The sequence below is a fragment of the Alosa sapidissima genome, chromosome 12 (genome assembly GCF_018492685.1).
Source record: "Alosa sapidissima isolate fAloSap1 chromosome 12, fAloSap1.pri, whole genome shotgun sequence".
NCBI classification, from domain to species: domain Eukaryota; kingdom Metazoa; phylum Chordata; class Actinopteri; order Clupeiformes; family Clupeidae; genus Alosa; species Alosa sapidissima.
This window is the reverse complement of record NC_055968.1, coordinates 21485530-21506325: the sequence shown is the minus strand read 5'-3', so window position 1 is coordinate 21506325 and position 20796 is coordinate 21485530. Positions and strand designations below refer to the sequence as shown.

General features: G+C 42.9%; 2 protein-coding genes across 4 annotated transcripts in view; both read right to left on the bottom strand.

The window, feature by feature from the left end:
• Positions 1-8362, bottom strand: part of tbc1d23 (TBC1 domain family, member 23) — a 21234-nt gene extending 12872 nt beyond the window's left edge. For both annotated transcript variants that reach the window (XM_042056285.1, XM_042056286.1), the window contains exons 1-2: positions 8277-8362; positions 2053-2164 (exon numbers count right to left, since the gene is read on the bottom strand). In XM_042056285.1, the coding sequence (XP_041912219.1) occupies positions 2053-2164; positions 8277-8314 (150 nt within the window). In that variant the 5' untranslated portion in view covers positions 8315-8362. The remainder of the gene's footprint in view (positions 1-2052; positions 2165-8276) is intronic.
• A 1745-nt stretch (positions 8363-10107) lies between these two features.
• tomm70a (translocase of outer mitochondrial membrane 70 homolog A (S. cerevisiae)) lies at positions 10108-20653 on the bottom strand. Of its 2 annotated transcripts, XM_042056288.1 has the most exons (13): positions 20299-20653; positions 17980-18153; positions 17635-17761; positions 17007-17116; positions 14841-14989; positions 14356-14563; positions 13524-13658; positions 12805-12912; positions 12143-12259; positions 11929-12026; positions 11623-11745; positions 11098-11300; positions 10108-11049 (listed from the first exon to the last, which is right to left on the bottom strand). In XM_042056288.1, the coding sequence occupies exons 1-12, from the start codon at positions 20536-20538 to the stop codon at positions 11147-11149; spliced, it is 1743 nt and encodes a 580-aa protein (XP_041912222.1). In that variant the 5' UTR covers positions 20539-20653; the 3' UTR covers positions 10108-11049; positions 11098-11146. The 2 variants fall into 2 exon arrangements, with proteins under 2 accessions (XP_041912222.1, XP_041912221.1); XM_042056287.1 differs by having other exon boundaries at positions 10108-11300.
• Between the last annotated feature and the right edge of the window lie 143 nt (positions 20654-20796).

Sequence of the window (20796 nt, the reverse complement as noted above, 5' to 3'; positions counted from 1 at the left end):
ACAGTCAAAAAAAGGAAACCAGGTAACATTAAAAACAACCCATAATAAAACCTCCCTCCACCCCCCCCACCCTCCCCAAACTCACATCCACAAAATGTTCAAAAACAAATTACCACAAAAAAAAAAAAAAGGAAAACAAAAGAAAACAAACAACCAGACAGACAGACCAACCTAGCTATCAGTCACCCATCATACGGCTCAAAACTTGAACAGTAATTCCCCTCCTTCATCCAGTGCACAAATACAACCCTCAACCCCCCATGTTCCATTAAAAGTCTCAAGGTCACCAATTAGCTACTTGTACTCAATCCTCAGCCTTGTGGCCAAGGATAGTTTTAACAAAGACACCGGCTCTATTAAGCCTGTCCCCACCACCCTGTTCCTCCGGGACAGCCACACAGCCATCTTAGCCTGTCCGCAAAAGAAAATTCAGAAGAACCACATGAGCCTTCCTAGCCACAGAGTATTTGGGACCAAAAAGAAACAAACCCCACGAAAAAAAAACTCCCCCAATCTCCCACACCACTCCTTCACTAAATCATACAACCCCTTCAGCCTAGAGCATTCTACAAACAAATGTGGCAAAGTTTCATTCTCCCCACAGAAAACGCACCCTTCCCCTACCCCTGGCTCTAAGGCTACGTTTATACGGTGACGATGAAAAGAGAAGACGCAGAAGTGGCTTCTCGTCTTCAATTTTTTTATTCGCGTTTAGAGGAGCATTCTCAGGGGAAATCTTTGTTTATATGAAGACGCAAGAGTATGTGATATTCGATTGGATATGCATTCCAGACCGCTGGGTGGTGGTGTGATAGAACCCCGGCACGTCACGCGCAAGACATTCTAATTTGACAGTTTAGCCAGAGAGGTAATCAAGGATCTTTGGTTTTAGCCGTTTAGACGGAGACGCAACCCGGGTCGTCTTCAAAACTCTACACTCTGGAAGGAGTCTTCAGATTTGTGCGTCTTCAAGCCCCGATGGCGCTGTCGCCGTGTGTAAACGAAAGGCACTTATTGTGTCGTCTTCCTTCGCAATCGTTCTCGTATAAACGGCCCCTAAGTGTGCTCTTTGTCTGTTCGTAGCTATTGCACCGTGTACAACCCTCCACTGGAGATCACCTATTCTTTTTTGAATGGGATACTTGTACATGTGATACTTGTACTTGTGAGAGAGAGAGAGAGAGAGAGAGAGGGAGAGAGAGAGAGAGAGAGAGAGAGAGAGAGAGAGAGAGAGAGAGAGAGAGAGAGAGAGAGAGAGAGAGAGAGAGAGAGAGAGAGGAGAGAGAGAGAGAGAGAGAGAGGAGAGAGAGAGAGAGAGAGAGAGAGAGAGAGAGAGAGAGGAGAAAGTAAGAGACGTAAAGAAAGGTAAAGGCAGACAAAGAGATAGAGACAGAAAGAGGTAGAGTGAGTGAGACAAGAAAGGGAGACAGAGATACAGAAAGAGGGGAAAAAAACACAAAGAGGGGGACAGGGAGCAGAACAGTGAGAAAAGACATTAGACAAATTTAGGCTACAGGGGTGAGATACAAACTCCGAGCAGTTTGGTGGAGGTTGGGGATTTAACCCTGCCTGTGTGTAGCGGATGTGAGCCGATCTGGCCTATCCGTGTCACTCCACACAGTTTACTCTGATTCAGCCGGACCAGGCTGGTCTACTCTAATGAGCCCGCGATCAATACTAAAGCTCCATCCATTCCTCAGGGACCCGCAGGGATCGATGGCTGCAAGGCAGCAACTTCCACACAGATCCTCTTCCTGTGCCAGCTCAAGTTCACAGACAGAGCTCTGTCTATCTCACCCTCTCTCTCACACACACACAGACACACACACACACACACTTAGACGTACACACACACACAGATGTTATAAATAACTATTCTGCCTGCTTCATCTCATACTGCACTCAGATCACACTTTCATAACTTTTCATCATTTCATATTTCACATAGTCTTCTTAGCCTGCCTGCATCGAACACACCACATCCCCTTCACAGCCGGACACACACACACACCCCAGGCTTCATCTTTTTTCCTCCAGTTCTCTCCTCCTCACCTTCCATAGCTTGGCTCTCTCTGCAGGGGGCAGGTCTTGGGCCGGGATGAGGCCCCCATCTGACTCCAGGTCACAGGTTGGGGAGTCCAGAGCCTCCGACAGGTCCTGGTCCCTGGAGGAGGAGAAGAAAAGTTTAGTCGAGGTGTTTTCAACTGATTGTTGTGACCCAAAGACCACCATCCTGACTTAGAAACAATCTGTGGACCACTTTCATGGGGTATAATTCCCACAGTGGAGATGTATTTTTAAATGCATGGTAAGGAATTAATGGAAAAATCTTCACAGAACACTGGTTGAAAACCCTGCTTATATACATTATATATGTATATATACAGCTCTGGAAAAAATAAGTGACCACTGCACATTTTTTTGATGTCGTCCTACGGTTGCTGAGTGACATTCGAATGAAAGGACGGTCATATTCAAATTTGCAGTGGTCTCTTAATTTTGAATATGACAATCAACTCATTCGAACGTCACTCAGCAACCATAGGACGACATCAGAAAAATGGGCAGTGGTCTCTTAATTTTTTCCAGAGCTAAATATATGTTTATTTTACAGAGACGGTGCACTGTGTATAACTGTGCCAGATTACAGAACAGAGGCTAAATTACATTTGTTGTCCCTGGGCAGGAGTTGATGTTATATGACATGACTGTATACAGGCTATAAATGCATACTATATGCAGACGATACAATGTACGTCTATGCTTTGGCCTCTGGTTAGAAATGGATCAATAAATCTCCAGCCCTCAATAAGTCTTAATATCCGATGGCAAGGAACATCACAATGTTTGCAGTCTATGGGGAGGACAGTTAGTAACAGTTACTGTGTACAAAAAATGAGCCAGTCCTGCCAACCTTGAGTGCTCATAAACCAAAAGACCGCAATGGTCATTGGTCACACTCACAATAGAGATATGAACCTTGATCTGTGCCCGAGTATACAAAAAGTCATCATGTCCTCAATCTTTGTATTAATCCTGGTCCGATCTGAAGGCGTAGCCCACAATGCTTATACGACATCCAGGGTTAAAGTTCATCCGCCATTCAGCCAACGTGATCAAATTATGAATCAACTCTGAGGGCTCCAAAACTAAATGAATGCACTGGTCCTTGATTAAACCTGCTGTGAGGGGCCAAGGCAAGCTGACCAACTCAAGCCAACTCAAATCCATGGCCTCCGTCAGGGAGACAAGGCGAGGATCAGTCATACAGTTGACACATAATGGCTTACTGACCGCACCTGTGCGTGCAGCCGTAATAGGCTCTCTAAGCCACACTGACGAGCTGTGAGGGGTGGATTTGAGCGGTCAGGGTGAGAGGTGGGCCACTCTGAGCAAAAGATCTCAGCATCGACCGAGGAGCCATGAGGGATGGGTCTGGAAGCCCCTGCCATTGCCGTGGCAGCCAAGCCACTTGACACCCTCGGGAGCGCTCAGGAAACTAAACGGTCAGATTTGTAGAGTAGAAAGTCTGACCAGGGAATGAGAGAATCTTGTACACAGTAAGAGGGCTTTAGGAGAGACGGCCACCCCGCTACCATTCGCAACGAGAGAGAAAAGGTCATGTCGATATGCACACTCCCACTGGAAAGCTGTCTAGACTGCTGTTGATTTTGGGTCAGGCAACAAAGAGGGCTCAGAGCCACATATAGGAAGAAACCATACAAATCCTGATATATGGATTACCTCTACCAGCTACAGTCTGTACACTGTAGGACGTGGTGATGACTCGGGAAGAGTGAACTTATTTCTCAATGTCAAAGCAGAAAGAGGAACCAGTCTGAGATTTCTGTTGATGAGCAGATTTACCAGAAACAAAATGGTCACAGTGCCAGTTACGTTTAGTACAAATGATGGAACTGAACACATTTGATCATGTGTTCACAAGAATCTGTATTTTCACTAGTCTTTTTAGGAATACTGCAAAAAGTTGTTACCCCATGTGATTAAAGACTAAAAATAAGATGCTGTCTGGTAGAGTAGTTGCGTGCACATCTCGTCTATATTTAGGCCAGGTGCAGGACAAAGCATACTATAAGGTAAAAACAAAAAAGAATGTCCACACACCGGAGTTGCACCCAGAGTTTAATTAAAAGAAAAAAGCAACGTTATGACCCTACGGGGTCTTTTCTTTTGGTAACAGAAACTACAAGGAGCTGCATCAAATGCATGACACTGTTACCTTATTCAGGAGAAGTCGAATCCTTCAGCATAAATCTGATACTTATCACACCATATTTCATGTTCTTGCCTCCTACAGAAAAGAAACTGTGGGACTTCACCGTAAGATACCATTTTCAGTTTTTAGTCACATTTGGATTAGCACATTTGTTTTAATATTGCAATAATGTTGTTACAACATCAAGAGACACAGGGACATCAGAAACTGAGAATGGTCTAAATGAAATTGAGCCAAGAGGACAGCTAGTTTGGTGTGTAAATAAATGGCAATTGCCAGCAGCAGAGACAGGAACCTGACAGAGTGATGCATGGAAACAATAAGTAAGTCAGTGATGAGTCAGGAAGGTGGGGTAGAGCACTGGGGACCTACTGAGCTGATGGGCGATCACTGAAGCAGCAGTAAGGAGCTTTGGTAGCAACACAAACAATCTAACTACTGCATTCAAAAACTGTAGACCTGCTGCATACCAAATGTGTTAGGTTGTGTGACTGTTGTGTGATTTTCCGCTGATTTTCATGAAAAGCTCAAGCCGGAGACGCACGATTCATGCAGGCAGTGTGAATGCTCTAATCTGTGAACATGGTTGCCAAAAAGGGCCAAAGGCAAGCCGAACATCAGGGGCTCAACAGGCTTTACAAATACCAACAGAAGCACAATCTGCACTGATAAATGACTCTCAACTAAGATAATTCATGTTGGGAGAACTGCATTGCTACTAAGATAATACCAGTAGTAGTTGCTTATAAAAATAATCGGTCTCTTCCATGTTCATGTTCTGTTAAGCCACAGTCTTAGCCCGCAGCTATTTAAGTGTGTGTGTGTGTTGAAAGTGTTGTGAATCAGAATCCTGATGATGAGTGACAGGTGACAGGTCTGAGAATGCGTGCGCTACACAAGGACGGAAGATGATGAATAACTGAATAAAAAGGCCTAGCCTAAATGAATCAACAGTAAGGCAAAACAAATAGCCTAGTAGCCTAATGAAACATACAGTACGGATTGATGCAGTACCTTTATAACATTATTAAATTAATCTGTCACCATAGCCTATGCCTACGTTTGCAAAGAGGAGAACATTTTAATTTGATCCACAATGAAGCGTTACATTTAATTTACATGTTGACAATAAGTAGCCTAGTTTTGGTTGTTGTTGGTGCCGTTATTGCATCAGTTAGTTATGCCTACAATGCAAAATTGTTACCTCGCGATTGGAAGCTCCTGTAGCTGCATAGGATTTCAAAACATCACAACGTGAAATGCCACAAAAATCGGTTTGTTAATAGGTCTTAGTGAGTTAGGAGTACTCTCAACTTCTTTTAAGCGGTCCCAGACTTAGGTGCTACTTTTAGGTCTAAAATGCTTCGTGAATTACTTTTAGTGAAAAAACATTAGGAGTCCTAAAGTTAGGAGTGACACGCCCATTATTTTTAGGAGTTTAGCTACTTTTAGCCTTAAAATTCTTTGTGAATACGGCCCCTGAGCAATATGGTAGTAAAATATGCTATCAGTTTGTTTGTGTTTGTGTGTGTGTGTGTTTCTGTATTTGCTCCTGGGCCCAGTCTGTGATGTATGTGCAGATTAAAACGTCACGTCTGCAGGTGTTGTTCAGACACGAGCAGGCTTGCTCTGTGTCCTGGCTGCAGCTGTATCATGTGTCTCTGTGCCGCTTGGACTCGTGGGCTGGGAAACCCGAGATGGATCTGAGGCACCGAGAGCAGATGCGGAGGGCTGAGCGGGGCTTCTCTGAGCGTGCTCAGTAATTCGGTCATGGTAGAGGAAGCCCCTGCACTCTCAGTCTAGGGGGACCAGGGAAGGGAGGAGGCAGGGAGGGAAAGAGGGAGAGAATGAGGAGGAGCGAGAGAGAGAGAAATGGAGGATGCACATGTTCCAAATCTGCGTCCAGCCTGAGGCACACACCCATCTGCCAGCTGAGAAAAAGCAAACAAGCCCTCGACTTTACAAAAGCCTGACAGCAGATCGCTCCCCCCCCCCCCACCCCCACCCCCACCCCACCTACCTCTCTCTCTCTCTCTCTCTCACAGTCCCTCCCTCTCTCTTTGTGCACACAACCTCCATTTGATCCATCTCAATCAGAAAGCAGCTTGTGCTGAAATGGACCTGGACCTATTCTGGAGCTCACTCGCGTCACACTCTGCCACTATCTAGGCTATGCTCCCTCTCTCCCTTCTTCCTTCTTCCTCTCTCTCTCTCTCCCCCCTTCTTCCTCTTCCCCTTCTTTCTCTCTCGCTCCCCCTCTCTTTAACTAGCCCTCTGGCTCAGGCACTGAAGATTCATATGGCTGTTTCAAAAAGCAGACCCGCACTGATGGTTTTCAATCAAAAACAATAAAGTCCACATCACTGACATTATCCATGTGGGACTGCTTGGCCTTGAGCAGGAATAAGCTTTAAACACTGCATGGTTCAACCAAGAAAGTGTTAATATGCGAGTGAAAAAACTCACTCACTCACTCTCACTCAGGGGCGCCACTAGGAGGGGGAATTAAGAGAGATTCTAAGGGCCCTGCACTGACAGGGGGCCCCCAGAGAGCCCCACTACTATTGTCAGTCATAGGGCCCACATTTTCTAGCAGCACCCTTGTGCACGCACGCGCACACACACACACACACCTCAGAGGATCCACTGTCTGTGTTTTTTTAAGGAGTGAGTCTACATTCCATAACAGAAGAGAGAATATTAGACAGCTGTGTGTCGTCTGCAATCAGCATTCCATGTATGTCACACAAACAATAACTACAAAGATGACAATACAACACAAAACATTTGCTTGGGTGTGGTGGTTATATCACGTCAGAAGGATATCCTTAAATCACAAGGCACTTGTTTAAAACTTGCAAACGTTGTACGAATAGATGTACGAGTCAGCCTGCTACAGACACACATTCTAGACTGTTTGCAGAGATGAGCGCGAGTAGAATTTGCACAATGTGTATTACATCGACAATGTTCTCTGTTCCTGACAGCACCACGTCAACAAAACTTAAGTTCGGGTTTATTGATTTCAAGCATAGGCTGTATTGTCTATGATTCAACATGCATGCTGGTCATTTCCCCCAAACTTTCACATAACCTTGTATTCGACTGGATTAGAACATGCAGATTTCTCTTAAACAAATAAGGTCCACGAAGCCAGTTGTGCGATTTGTCTACATAAATATTGTTTTAAAACTTCTGGGCAGATTCAGAAAATCACTGACATAGCTACATAAACTAGAGGGTGAAAATATCACACTAACTGATGGTGTAATCAGACTGAAAAAATATGTACAAATATGTAATGTAAATCCCGATTATGATGGTAACATTAGCAAGTGAATGCCAAACACAACTGACCTGCTTCAGTTAAATTACTGGACTATGCAAGATTTTCTACTAGCGAAACGTCTGCTAATGTTAGTGGACTGAATTGCAAGGTAACATTAGCTTAGTGACACACTTCCTGACTTATCAAAGTAACAACCCAATACTAGTTGAAGCGAAAGTCATCTTTCATTTCCAAAACCAGTAGTCTCCTACAACTGCCATAATTGTTACTAGTAACATTAGCCCATTAGGGTGAATTGATAACTGACGCCGAGAGAATGATAATTTCATCAGGAGCGGTTAACTTGAAGAAGCCAATGTAAATGCATAGCAGAAGGCTGCAGTGCTTTTCGAATACAAGCGGAACCTCCTGTCAACTGTTGTAACTGGCAAAAATCGTGATTTTTCTTTACTTTTTCCAGTTAAAGTATAGTCAGCGATGTAACAATAAACGCCTCTTTTCAAAGCTGGCTAACTGGCAGGCTAGCTTGACTGGCAAACACAAGACACCAGGCTAACGTCAGCTAACGTTAGACCTAGCTCACTGGAGGAATCGCTTTTTCTACAGGTTTTGTCCAATCGGTTTTAAAGGCGACCATAGGGGTAAAATATTGTTTAAATATTTTACAGTGTTTTATTTCCAATGTTGTCCAATTCAATTATTATATATTTACAATAGAATTTCGCGAAATGCTTTATATTATTCTCTTACCAGCTGCCATCAAGAACTTCCTCTACAGCATCCGCCATTGCTGTGTTGACGTCCACAATAGAATTGCCGTAAACATTACCATTCTGTCGCGCCTGTTAAATGCATCAGTAAAATGACACTTGTTGCCAAATGTGAACTGCCAAAACTCCATTAACCGGCTAACGTTAGTTTTGATTAATAAACAACACAAACGAACATGCTTATACAGAATGTTAAGAATACAAAATAGGCCTACTGTTGTGTACTGGCCTATAAATGTTTCCTTTTCCCCATGATAAAAATGTGTGAAACATTGGCACTCTGCAGACTAATTCTTTAGTGGGCTACACAAAATTGAGTTGCAAATGAATGGCTTCCACTTTAATACATTTATTGCCCTTACTTAAAAATATTCATTTTACAAATGAAATATCCATATACAATACACTATGAAAGCATGGAAAAGGGAAACTATATGAGAAAAACTGTAACAGGTTACAAATCTCAGTCCCAATTCCAACATGGCAACAAAGCGCAACATGCATAAGCTACAGAAGATGAAAAAGCTGCTGAAAAGAAAACATCTTATGCATCATCATTCCATAGATGTACATAACACTTGCATTCCACAAAATATCTGTGTGGAACAGTTGTTATCCTTGTTATCTATTTTATTTTAACTTTATATGACATTTACATTACACAATAAACATTACCATTTGTCTCATTCCCAAAATTGCCTTCAAGGACATGGCATGCTTTGCAATGTAGTTATAAAGCTCATAAATAATCTTTTCTTGTTTTAGAAAAAATAACATGCATTTAACTCAGAGATGAATCTAAAGCAAACATGGATTCCGACTGGTTTGTCTGGTTTCTTTAGGGATTCAAACCTGCTTGAGCCTTAATTTGTATATGCAACTCTCATCCCCCTTCATCCAAGAAAAAATGGGGGTTATACAAGACGTTTCAATTACATCACAGGCAACACAATACTCCTCACATGCATGGGAATATCCTCCTTTATTTGGCTTCAGAAGTGTTCAGAACGTGACCCCAAAGGCCTAAATCAATAAAAATGACTGCTTCCATGGCTGCGAGGTTCCAGTACAATGGAAAACTGCACTCTGGCCACTGCTATTCAAGAGAATGAGTATTATGATGGCAATGGTAAATTAGTGTGAAGAGAAACAGCTTGCAAAAATGGCAGTGGTGTTAATAGTACTTGAACGTGGCTGAATGTAAAATACAAGAATGTTAATGACTAAGCATTTAAAAAAAAAAAAACATTCATAGTATTAAACCCCACTTAAGATCATAATACTAATAGGGGTTCGGATTCTAAATGTATACTGTAAATATAAACCTTTTAAAAGAAGCCCTTAGTCTTCAGTCTTGAGTAGCTACATGTTATTGGAACTAAATCCCTTAAATGAGAGCAGAGGAGCTCCTCCTGGCATTTTCAAACACGACCACTGGTCCCTTCATAAGTAAGATGAAGCTCAGCATATCTACACTTTATGTCCTAATTTCACATAAGGCTTTTGTGTTCAAGTGAATTAACCATTAGGATGCCACAGTGTACCCAAAGTGCAAAGCCAAAGAGATCCATGATGCAACTAGGTAACTGACTAGGCCCAACTGCATCTTGAGAGAATGGTGTGCATTAATACTAAGCTCTATTTCTCAAGAGGTAGTTTACAAAAATGAATGTAGAGAAGATAGATGTGAAAATCCCATTGGTGCTGATAGCCATAGCCATAACAGTGAAAACAAGAGGATAGGTGATCTGACTAAGTTTGCCCTGTTGGACAGTGATATACATGGTTACACAAGTTACACATACATTACACTACTTTAAACAATCTTCTCTTTTTTATTCTTGGTGTTGGGTGCAGAAATCAGCATTCCAGTTTAAGGTTAATGATCCTTTAGAACTCTGAAAGTTACAAGTGCCTATAACAAATAAATTAAGCTATTCTTTTTTTCCAATGGGGACGCATAAAAAGTTAGGAGTATTTAGGTGAAACAAAACAATTTGGGTTTGAAGGATGCAAAAAAAGGGGGGGAAAGAGATGTCAACATTTGAACCTGTCGCCAAGACAGTTTATCTTTCTTCATTTCGCACATACACCATTCATAGGTTGACCGGTGCTAGAGTAGTATTACAGCAGAATAATCTTGACATTTATTTATAAAGAGAATTCTCACACATGCTGTACAGAATATAAAAAGAAAGAAAAAAGCAACACAAAAAAAAAACAAAACAAAAAAAAACCCCGACCAAAAACAAACCAAAGTATAGTCCAAATCTCTGAACTTCACATTTAGTCCCATTGTCCATAATCTTATTTATTCCAGCATTACATCAAACACGCTGACAACTGACTTAATTACATTAACATGTCTTGACTAAAGTTTTAAACCTGCATTTCCCATACAGTGATGATGCATATCGACTCTTAGGATATGAAGGAATTTGGACAGAACGCAGAAACGCACAATTTTAACAAGACTAACATTATGGTAACAAATGAACAGTCTGTTGCAATGCTACACAGTTTTCCTCTGATAATGTAGAATGACACTGACTGTAACGATTTTAGTGTCTATAGAAAGGAAACCAAAAAAAAAAAACCTCCAACAATATGTTGGATGTTACCAGTCAGGGATGTATCCAATTAAAAGTAGCATAGCATGGCCCAGCATTGTCTGAGAACTTAAATATACTCAATTAAGTTGAGCTAATGTACGTAATGTCACATGTTATGAGGAGGAAGCGCAAAGGAGAGAGGGAAAGGAGAGAGAAGAGAAAGAGAGAAAAAGAAAGAGAGAAAAAAAAAGAGAGAGAGAGAGAGAGAGAGAGAGAGAGAGAGAGAGAGAGATGGGCATTACAGCGTAGGGGGTTTCAGGCCATACTTCCTGGCCACCTCGGTTTGGGCGTAAGCAGCGTCACAGAGTGAGTACAGGTGGGCCATCTCCATCTCAGACTTGGCCAAATTGATGGCCTTGTTGAACATGTCGATGGCTTTGTCTAGATTGCCTCTGTGGAGAAAATATACATACATGTTATAGTGTATGTCTTTACTTTAAATGTTGGAATAATAAAGTCCCCCATGAGGTGAAGACAATTCAAATCTGAGTTGTTTACAATGTAATGAGACGATTAGATTGTACTTTAAACAAACTCTACAGGAATTCATTTTTCACAAATCTATGAACATTCAAGGATTTCCCACAGTTGCAGGTTGCAATTTTGGGTAACACTTTACTTGAAGGTATCTACATAAGAGTACATTCAGATACATTAGATGACACTGTAACCCAATTTTGCAATGAAGGGATTGCTTAAAAACAGAGGACATACCTTTGGACTTCAATAGTTCCCATGGTTTCGTAAGCGAAGTCACATTTGTTGTCGATCTCTATGGCCTTACTGATGAGCTCCAGCCCCATGTCCACATCCTGTTTCCACTGCAGCTGCAAAAGTCTGTAGTCCAGAGACACAAGCAGGCACAAATACAGCCAGAATGAAAAACTACAACATTTCACTTGACATTTCGCTTTCTTCCCCACATCAGCTGACAAGAACACACGGCAAGAAAAGTCTGCCAAGGTAAGTGACGCATGTCCCTAGACTTCACACAAAACATACTCCGTGACTATGACTCACCCTTTGTGAACGTATGTGGTAGCGTTGTCCGGCTCCAAGTCGATGCACTTGTCGTACATTTCATCGGCCTTGCCAAACTGCTGCTGGTCAGTCAAGGCCTATCAATGACAGGAACAGCACGACTGTCAGGTTAAGCTGCCGGTAAATGTTAACGTGGTGCGTTTTTTTCCAAAGTCCAAAGGGCTTTCGCGTAAAACTGTGAGAAGGAGCACACCTGAGCGTACAGAGCGTAACCTTCGGCACACTTGGGGAACCGCCGGATGACATCCTCAAAGCCATCCATGGCCGTCTGTACCTGGGCTGGGTTATTCCCGGTGTACGCTTGCCTGTACTGGAGCACAGAACAGCAGACAGGTCAGCACCACTGAGGGTTTATGTAATGGATCACACATGAACCTGTTGTTAATTTTTTATGTTTAAGTGTTTATGTTAGGCTTTTTGCCTTTATTTGGACAGGATAGTGAAGACAGACAGGAAGTGAGTGGGAGATAGATGGGGTGGGATCGAGACATGACCGCAGGTCGGACTCGAACCTGGGTCCCCGTGGTTGCTCAGACCCGTTCATGGTACAGGCGCTGTAGCATGCTGCGCCACAGCGCCCCCCACATGAACCTATTGATTAAAATGCTTTAGATTCATTTTAGAATACATGATTCAAAGTGTTCTTTCACAAAGTTGTTTGTGACAAGCTGTTTTGTAGGGATCTAAACCTGTAGAATGACGTTATCAATTCATACCAGTTTTGCAAAACATAGAGCGTGAGAAAATAAAGCAGTTGGTCAGTTTGGGACACAGATTGTTGTATGACACACAAAAGTGTGAAATCGCGCTAGTGTGACGGAGTGTTTGTAGGGAGGGACCCCCTGGACTGCTTACCAGGGCGAAGCACTTCTGGGCCTGAGCGAGGGCCGAATCCGGACGGAGCTGGATGCACTCGTCAAAGTCGCCCACGGCCTCCTCCACCTGGTCCAGCAGGATCTTCAGCTGAGAGGGGGCAGCAACACGATATCTCAGTTAACACTTAGTCATTAGGGAGTGGAGCACTGCGGAGCGGATAGTTTCACGCAAACTGATGTAGGCCATTGTCTCATTTAAAGTTTATTGTGTCCACCAGACATATAACCACAGTAGCCAGTGGTCTCATTTACAGTTGACTGTATCCACCACAGATATTGAGTTGCGGTTGATTGGCAACAGGCAACACCATTCTAAGATCACAACTCTGTACTGCATGGAGCCACTGTAAGTCATAAACTAGGATCAGCCATGGCCTTGTTTATGGCATACTATAGATGAAACACTGTGAACAGACAGGAGGACAGTTTTGTTTCCTGAGCACGGGAAAGAAAGTTATTTAAATATTTATTTCAATGTGATGGAAATGACAGATTGCAGTTTGGGAAAGATTTGTGTAAGATTTTGTCTAGATTGATGCATTTCCTAAACATTGCAATGCATTTCTCAAAAAAGACCGCTCAATTACCTATGTGATGCCAACTTCCTAAACTATGTGATACATGTCATGGTGGGTGTGATCCAGACCCAAAGACCCTTTAACAGTTGAGTCGTTGTGAGTGGACGGCGTCTTAACCTACCTGTCCCCGATGGTGGTAGACATCTGCGTTGCGTGTATCGATGTCTGCGGCCAGGTTGAAGTCTTGCGTGGAGAGCTGGGGCTGCTGCTGCTGCATGTACATGCTGCCGCGCTTGATCAGCGCGTTAGCCCGCAGCTGGAAACCGAAAGAGAAAGAGACCGACAAGATGAGATCTTTAACAACCACACGGCATTCCAGTCTGTGATAAGATCACTATGTGAATCAGCAGTTTCAGGTGATATCTGGGTTTACTACTGAAACTGATGAACTGCTGATCAGTTATGTAATGAACAGCTTCTGCGTCTTGCTCTAAGCCGCCGTTTTCTTTGTATATCTACTGTGCAAATGGTCATTTGTTAAGGACCCTGCTGATCTTGCCTATCCAGACACACAGAGGCACTTCTGACCAATACAACATAGGACCAAAGTATTCTGTCTAGAAGAAATCTTTAACATGAAAGCCAAGTTTAAGAAATTAGCAAGATTAATATACAAATATAATGAATTAAATTCAAAATATCCCATTAGATGATGTTGTGAAGTCTTTATGAAATTACAGAGGCACTGTAGACACATGGCTAGAATACCCATCTGACAAATGCCATGTCTGCTAGCCCCATCAGCAGCATGTCTGTGTTGTTGGATGAAAGTGATGACGCACAACACTGCACTAGCCTGCCAACATTCACCCTCTAAATGAACACACTCCCAAATTTGGGTCACAGCCTGATGCAACCAGTCCAGATATTCACGACTGAGCTTAGTTTATACCACACACCACGACACCAAAACAGCACGAACCCTGTGGCCTCCACTACCCACTAGCCCTCACCTTGACGTTGGCGTTCTGCATGTTGATGACCTTGTCGAGGTCGGGCTGGGCGGCCGTGGCGTTGCCGATGAGCAGGTAGAAGGTGGCGCGGAGCAACAGGGCCTCTGCGGTGTAGCGGCCCCCAGACTCCACCTCTTTGGTGCACTCGCTGATGATCTTATCGTAGTTCTCCTCCTCCATGTACTGCTTGGCCTTCAGGTAACCTGAGCTGAGGGGGCGACAGCAAGCAGCACAGAACAGTCTTATTACCACGACTCTCGGAACATCAGGACCAGCCTTTACATATCATCCTTTCCCATCATCCTCCTCTTTTAGCTGTCTTTTAGTTACAGCAATGCTTATAATCAATGATACCCGGCAAGAATTACACTTACATATATTATAGGCAAGTCAGATCCACACGGTCGGTCTAAGTACATTAAATGCAATACATTGTTTAAGGCCAATGTCACTCCTGGGAGTGATGAATGAATAAGAGCTCTGACCTCTCGGTGACCTCGGCAGCCTCGCCCTCTTTGTCCTTATCTTCATCCTTTTTCTCTCCCTTCTGCAGGGGCTGGGAGATGATGTCGTCCGTGAAGGAGCTGAAGTAGGACTTGATGAACTGAGGAGAGGGCATCAGAGGCTCCCGATTCTACATGCACAGAGAAAGATAGAGAGCAGGGGTCACATCAACGGGCAAATCTGCCAATTATTAAGACCATTAAGTGCCACTAAGGATGTTTTTGTTTTTTACTTTAAAGTAACACTTCCAAAATAATTTTGATGGTACATTAACTCTTAATACAGCAAATGGCAGTCCTGCGATCACCTGAGCGGGCTCACATCCCCTGCAATAGCACTATGTAACTCAATTGATGTGCCTTGTTCAGTATAAGTATAAGTACATATACTCTTTTGATCCTGTGAGGGAAATTTAGTCTCTGCATTTATCCCAATCCGTGAATTATTGAAACACACTCAGCACACAGTGAACACACAGTGAGGTGAAGCACACACTAATCCCGGCGCTGTGAGCTGCCTGCAACAACAGCGGCGCTCGGGGAGCAGTGAGGGGTTAGGTGCCTTGCTCAAGGGCACTTCAGCCGTGCCTACTGGTCGGGGTTCGAACCGGCAACCCTCCGGTTACAAGTCCGAAGCGCTAACCAGTAGGCCATGGCTGCCCAAGTAGGCCTACAGTACAAACGATGACAATAAATGTCTGATTGTGAAAAGCTGCCGATTCCTCAGTTTAAGTTATAGTTATAGTTTGTCCTAGTAGACCTGAGGGGTATTTCACAAAGGCAGAATTAAAAAATTCAAGAGGCTTGACATAGCATTGTCTGGTCATTACAGCTCAACACGTTTCATTAACACCATTCCAGGATGAGTAGGAGTGGCTATGTCAAGCCAGGTGTAAGTAATTCTGGATATGTGCGCATTGTTGTTTTTTCTCCAAACGGTAGGAATGAAATGAAAATAAAAAACGCTGAAAATAATGTCATTCAAAGAACCGCTTTTGATCGACTAATAATGAAGTAACTGAAGCTTTTCTTTTTTGAATGGGGAAACATGGCTATTTCTATAAAATAGGGAGGGTACGCGTGGTGGACCATCTGAATGCAAATTTATGTATGCACCCACGTGAGAGTGCTTTCCTTATCTTGATACGCAATGTTGTTAAGAAAGCGCTTGCCACTGCAAAGATACACATAGTATGATATATATATATATATATATATATATATATATATAGCCCTCCATTTCCAATCACCTACTACAGTAGGCTATTCATCAAACGTCTATACAAAAGAAGCAAACAATGAATATGTTAACAATTATAAGGCTACCACAACCATATGGTATTAGGCAGACAATCTGTTATGTTTTGCGAGTAAAAATAGTATATAAATGAAATAAAGCTCTTAACAAATTCACATGGAGATCTGATTTGAATGACAACTGGCTGAACCAATAAGACAACATAATCAACATTATAATTAAGCCTGGCTGTTAGCCTGGTCGGGACCAAATCGGCATGGTAACTTACGTGCCATATCTTTTGTGAAACTAAGTCAAGGCTAAATTCAGCCAGGATAACCAAAAATCCCAGATTAATCCCTTATCTAGGTTTTGTGAAATACCCCTCTGGGATTCTGTCTAAGTTCTCTCTTACGTTACTGTTGAACAAGGCATGCACTGCTGTGAGGTTGGGTTGAATTGGTCTTTTTAAGTAATCAGCACCAAGCAGGGGACTCAATCTCCAGTCACAACAAAGGCACAATCGCGATGTATTTACAATAGTGGTAACAGACAGGCTTCTCAACTGTAGGAGGACCCCCGAAAGCAATCCTTCCTTAGTGCCAATCACCCTAAGTTTCAATTTAGCCACAAACAACTTTAAAAATGCACGGGTGACAAATCCACAAACAAAATGCATTACCACCACTTGAAAGCCTGAAAGTTTGGCTTACACACAAGTGGTTTGTGTTTGTGTTCAAGTACACATTTTGCTCTAGCCGAGATGGTCCATTTAGCTTAATGCACAGATCTTCACAAAGAAAACAATGCAATACTATACATAATGTGATCAGCTTTTACCAGAAGGTTGTCTTTCCATCCTTCGATTTCTGAGAGCCGTGTATAAAATATAAGCTGAGCAACGCCCTCACCTTGTACTTCTCTTTGGCCTTCTCTTTTCCCAGCTGCTTCAGCACCTTGTCTGCTAACAGCATGCTCTGCTGGTTCTGGAAGGCCTCAAGGATACACACAGCAGTAACATCTGGCCAGCAAAGAAGGAGAAAAGTCTTGCGTTATATTTAGAAATATGTTACACTTTAATATGTTCTTAAGTAAGGCTGCTCAATTACCGGTAATCAATTTAATTAAAATCGCAATCACAATTTGAGCTAATGCAATTAGTTCATCGCAAAGGCTGAAATTAATTTGGCAGCTTGTAACTTTGTTCCAATGGTTACTCTTGTTGCATCCATCATTTTTATATGAATGTCGTCCTCCTTGTCTGACAGAGAGTGAAGCTCACCTAACAGGAGCGCTGTGCTTCTCATGCACTTGGCATGCTCACCAATCAGAAGTCCAACTTAAAGTGAAATTAGGAATATTGAACTGAAGCTTTACTTTCAAACAATATATCTCAATTGCTATGGCATTCGCAATACCGAGATATTTCCCCCAATTTGTGCAGCCTTATTCTTAAGACTCTTTAGGTGAATTAAAAGTCTATCTTCCTTATTCAAGCATATGAGTTCTATTCATTGAGGCTCCTCTGTTCTGACAAACCTTCCAGACACTCCTTCTTGTTGTCCAGTCTCTCCAGGGCTTTGGCACGTCTGAACAGGGCCTTCACATATCTGGGATTGAGCTCCACGGCCTGTGTGCAGTCCAGGACAACTTCTGTCCATTTCATCTGCAAAATGGCATTAATATTATGCACACTTGTAAACATAAAATAAAAAGTGAATTGTTGCAGTTATACACTATCAAAAGGTTTTCCCATAAAATAATGTTAATACTCTAATAGGATATTGTGTCCACCCAATGTTAAATGTCTCATTTACTCAAAACATGCTATCTGCCAAACCCATCTGCTGTAGCAGTAGCAGTAAGTTTAGTCACTGTTCTCACCTGCTGCTCAAAGGCAGCGGCTCTGTTCTGGTAGAAGGTGGACAGGTCGGTCTTCTGCTCTTTGGGGCACAGGCCGATGGCCTCCGTGTAGCATGCGATGGCCTGCTCATACTTCCCGGCCTTGAAATATTTATTGCCCTTGTTCTTGGCAGCCTGGGCTCGGTCCAGGGGACTCTGTATGGGAGGGAGGGAGGACACAGATAAGCATTAACAGGAGAACATGGCACTGGGATATACCCACCAATGCAGAAGCATCCCTGATATGCAGGGTCTGCTCCACCAATCTGTTCTGACTGATGAAATTTATAATGAGTGTGGAAGGCTTTCATGTTTTAATACTGAAATATGTCCACTTGTACAGCCAAAACAAACCCAAACAATGATAAAAGATCTGAACCAGCATCTGAAATTTTGGTACCTAAAAAAGAGGAACTATGGGTGATGTTAATGACAGTTTTGGCACCTTGTGATTGTGTCAGCTGCAGAAAATCATGATAGTAGCAACCAAAGAAATAATTGTGTTACAATTAATCAGCCCATGTTCCAATGATGATGTGGGTGTTAAACAGACAGGCTGTAAAACAACAACAGAAGATGGATGGGCTCTCAATGTTATGATAAGCCTCTCTCCCTAAGGAGGATTCCAGGGGCCTGGTATGACCTGATGAGTGTCAATTACCGCAGGTCTGACGGCAATCTGTAAACAGGCGACTGGGGATTAGTGGCACTGAGACAGTAAGCTGACCACGGCCAGAGGTCTAGCCTGGGAATGTACACTGACTAAACAGCGTCTGTGGTCATAATCTTCACTTCCCTCTGTGCTCAGACAGCCTCCAAAGTCCATGGCTTTGTTAATGTCAAGGTCATTACATTGGGAAGAGCGCACAAATTTGATTTATTCTGCATTACCCCATGCTACCTCAGCCCCCTTAGAGCATGGGCAATTACTTGTGTGCTATGGCCACTCCTAACATCACAGTAAACTGGTCAGACAAAGCGTAGAAAACAACAGGCTATTTGAGTCCTGGCAACTTCCACCTGCAAGAAACGTTTGCTCGCCAGAGATCATCAGCATGGCAACAAGCAATTAACACAGCATAAAAAAACAAATCAAATATTAAATATTTTGTGCAAATCATGGTCAATTCTGTTTACTACACCAACCCCAGTAAGTTAGGTATTTTAATACGAGGTAAAGAAATGAACAAAACATTATTTGACCCTATAAAAAATGGCATTAGACAGAGCAGAAAATAGTTTCCATTTGTACCACATAGGCTACTGATTGTTTCAGCTGTCATGTGGCTGATTACCAGACAATTTCTGTTTAAACATAAATTAACGTTACCCGTTAACGTTACGGTTACTGTTAAATCACGGCAATTAAAACAAGAGGGAAAGTAAACCCGACCTTTAGACTCCAGATGAACACGCGGAATCGTAGTTGATATATGACAAATTAACGTTACCACATGTTTTATGGTAATGTTATAAAACGCTGTATAACGTTGCACCTTCTCGTCCAAAATGACATGACGCATTAACATGTATATTAAATCAGAGGAAATACTTTGAGGCGAATACATCTGTAGGGAAGATGACAGCTACGTTGTCAAAAGACTAGCTGGCTGCTAATGCATATCCACGCCATTGGTAGCTAGGAGCAAATGATTAGCTATGGTTGTGTAATTCCACATGCAACCTAGCAAGCTAACAAATCATGTAGCATACCGCTTAACACTCGCAACACGTGTTTCTACAGAATTGGTTGAACTCAATTAAATAATCAAGGTAGTCAGTCAGCTGGTCTGTAAGGTTTAGTTACTTATGAGGATGGGCAACACACAAATTGAACAAGCCATTGGCACTAGCACCAGAAACTGCTAGCAGCCAAATAATATGGCTTACTTTTTGCTTACATCTAGCTAGCTAGGTAGCTAACTGCCAAACCACCCCGCCCCCGTGTGTCACTAAATGAAAGTAAAACCACTGCACATTACACTTTCCTATAACTAAAGAAATTGAAGCAATGGCTAAGACGATTTCAGTGCATAACAGCGACGGTTTAGGTAAAGCATGTCAATTAAGTTCTGGGTAGCATTCGGGAGTCATTAGAACACCTGGCAACCTACCCTACCTAGTTAGCATAGCCAGTTTGTTAGCTAGCAGCCAAGCACTATGTCAGTGTGGTGTCCTTGACTTTTCCAATATCCTATTTAACACACCATGCTGACCGTACAGAGTATTGAATTACTTTCAAGTCTTGCAATGAATAAGTGGAACCTGCTGATTTTAAGAAAGAATCGGCAAGTGTCTAACCATATTCTCGTGTTCTGCATTGGGCGCGCTGCGTTGGCCCTGAACAGGGCTAGCGCTGCCTTCTGGGGCTTTCCTCTCCCCATCCCCTTCTTTGCCGTCCTTCTCCTTCGTGCGACTGCGGTTCCAGAGGTAAACAGCACCAACTCCAAGAACTATTGGTGTACCCACTAAAAGTGCCAGCTGCCAGCGGGGGAGACCACTCCCGGACTGCGGCTCTACAGGCTTTGAAGCGGCCATCATCCACCACGCAACGGGCACTGGACAGCGAGCACAAATCACCAGCGCACCTCCTCTGCCGACTCGGAAATCGGCGAGGTCAAAGCCAAACCAATGGAATGATGGGATACTGGCGGATAGGAGAAACTGCAACCGGTTCGAGAACCTCAAGGTTTCCTGAACACCTTGACTATCAAAATAATTACCCAAAAAGGCTACGTTGTCCTTTATAAACCAAATGGTCTAGCCTACTTGGACTAAAAAAATGCAGTAGTCGGCCAA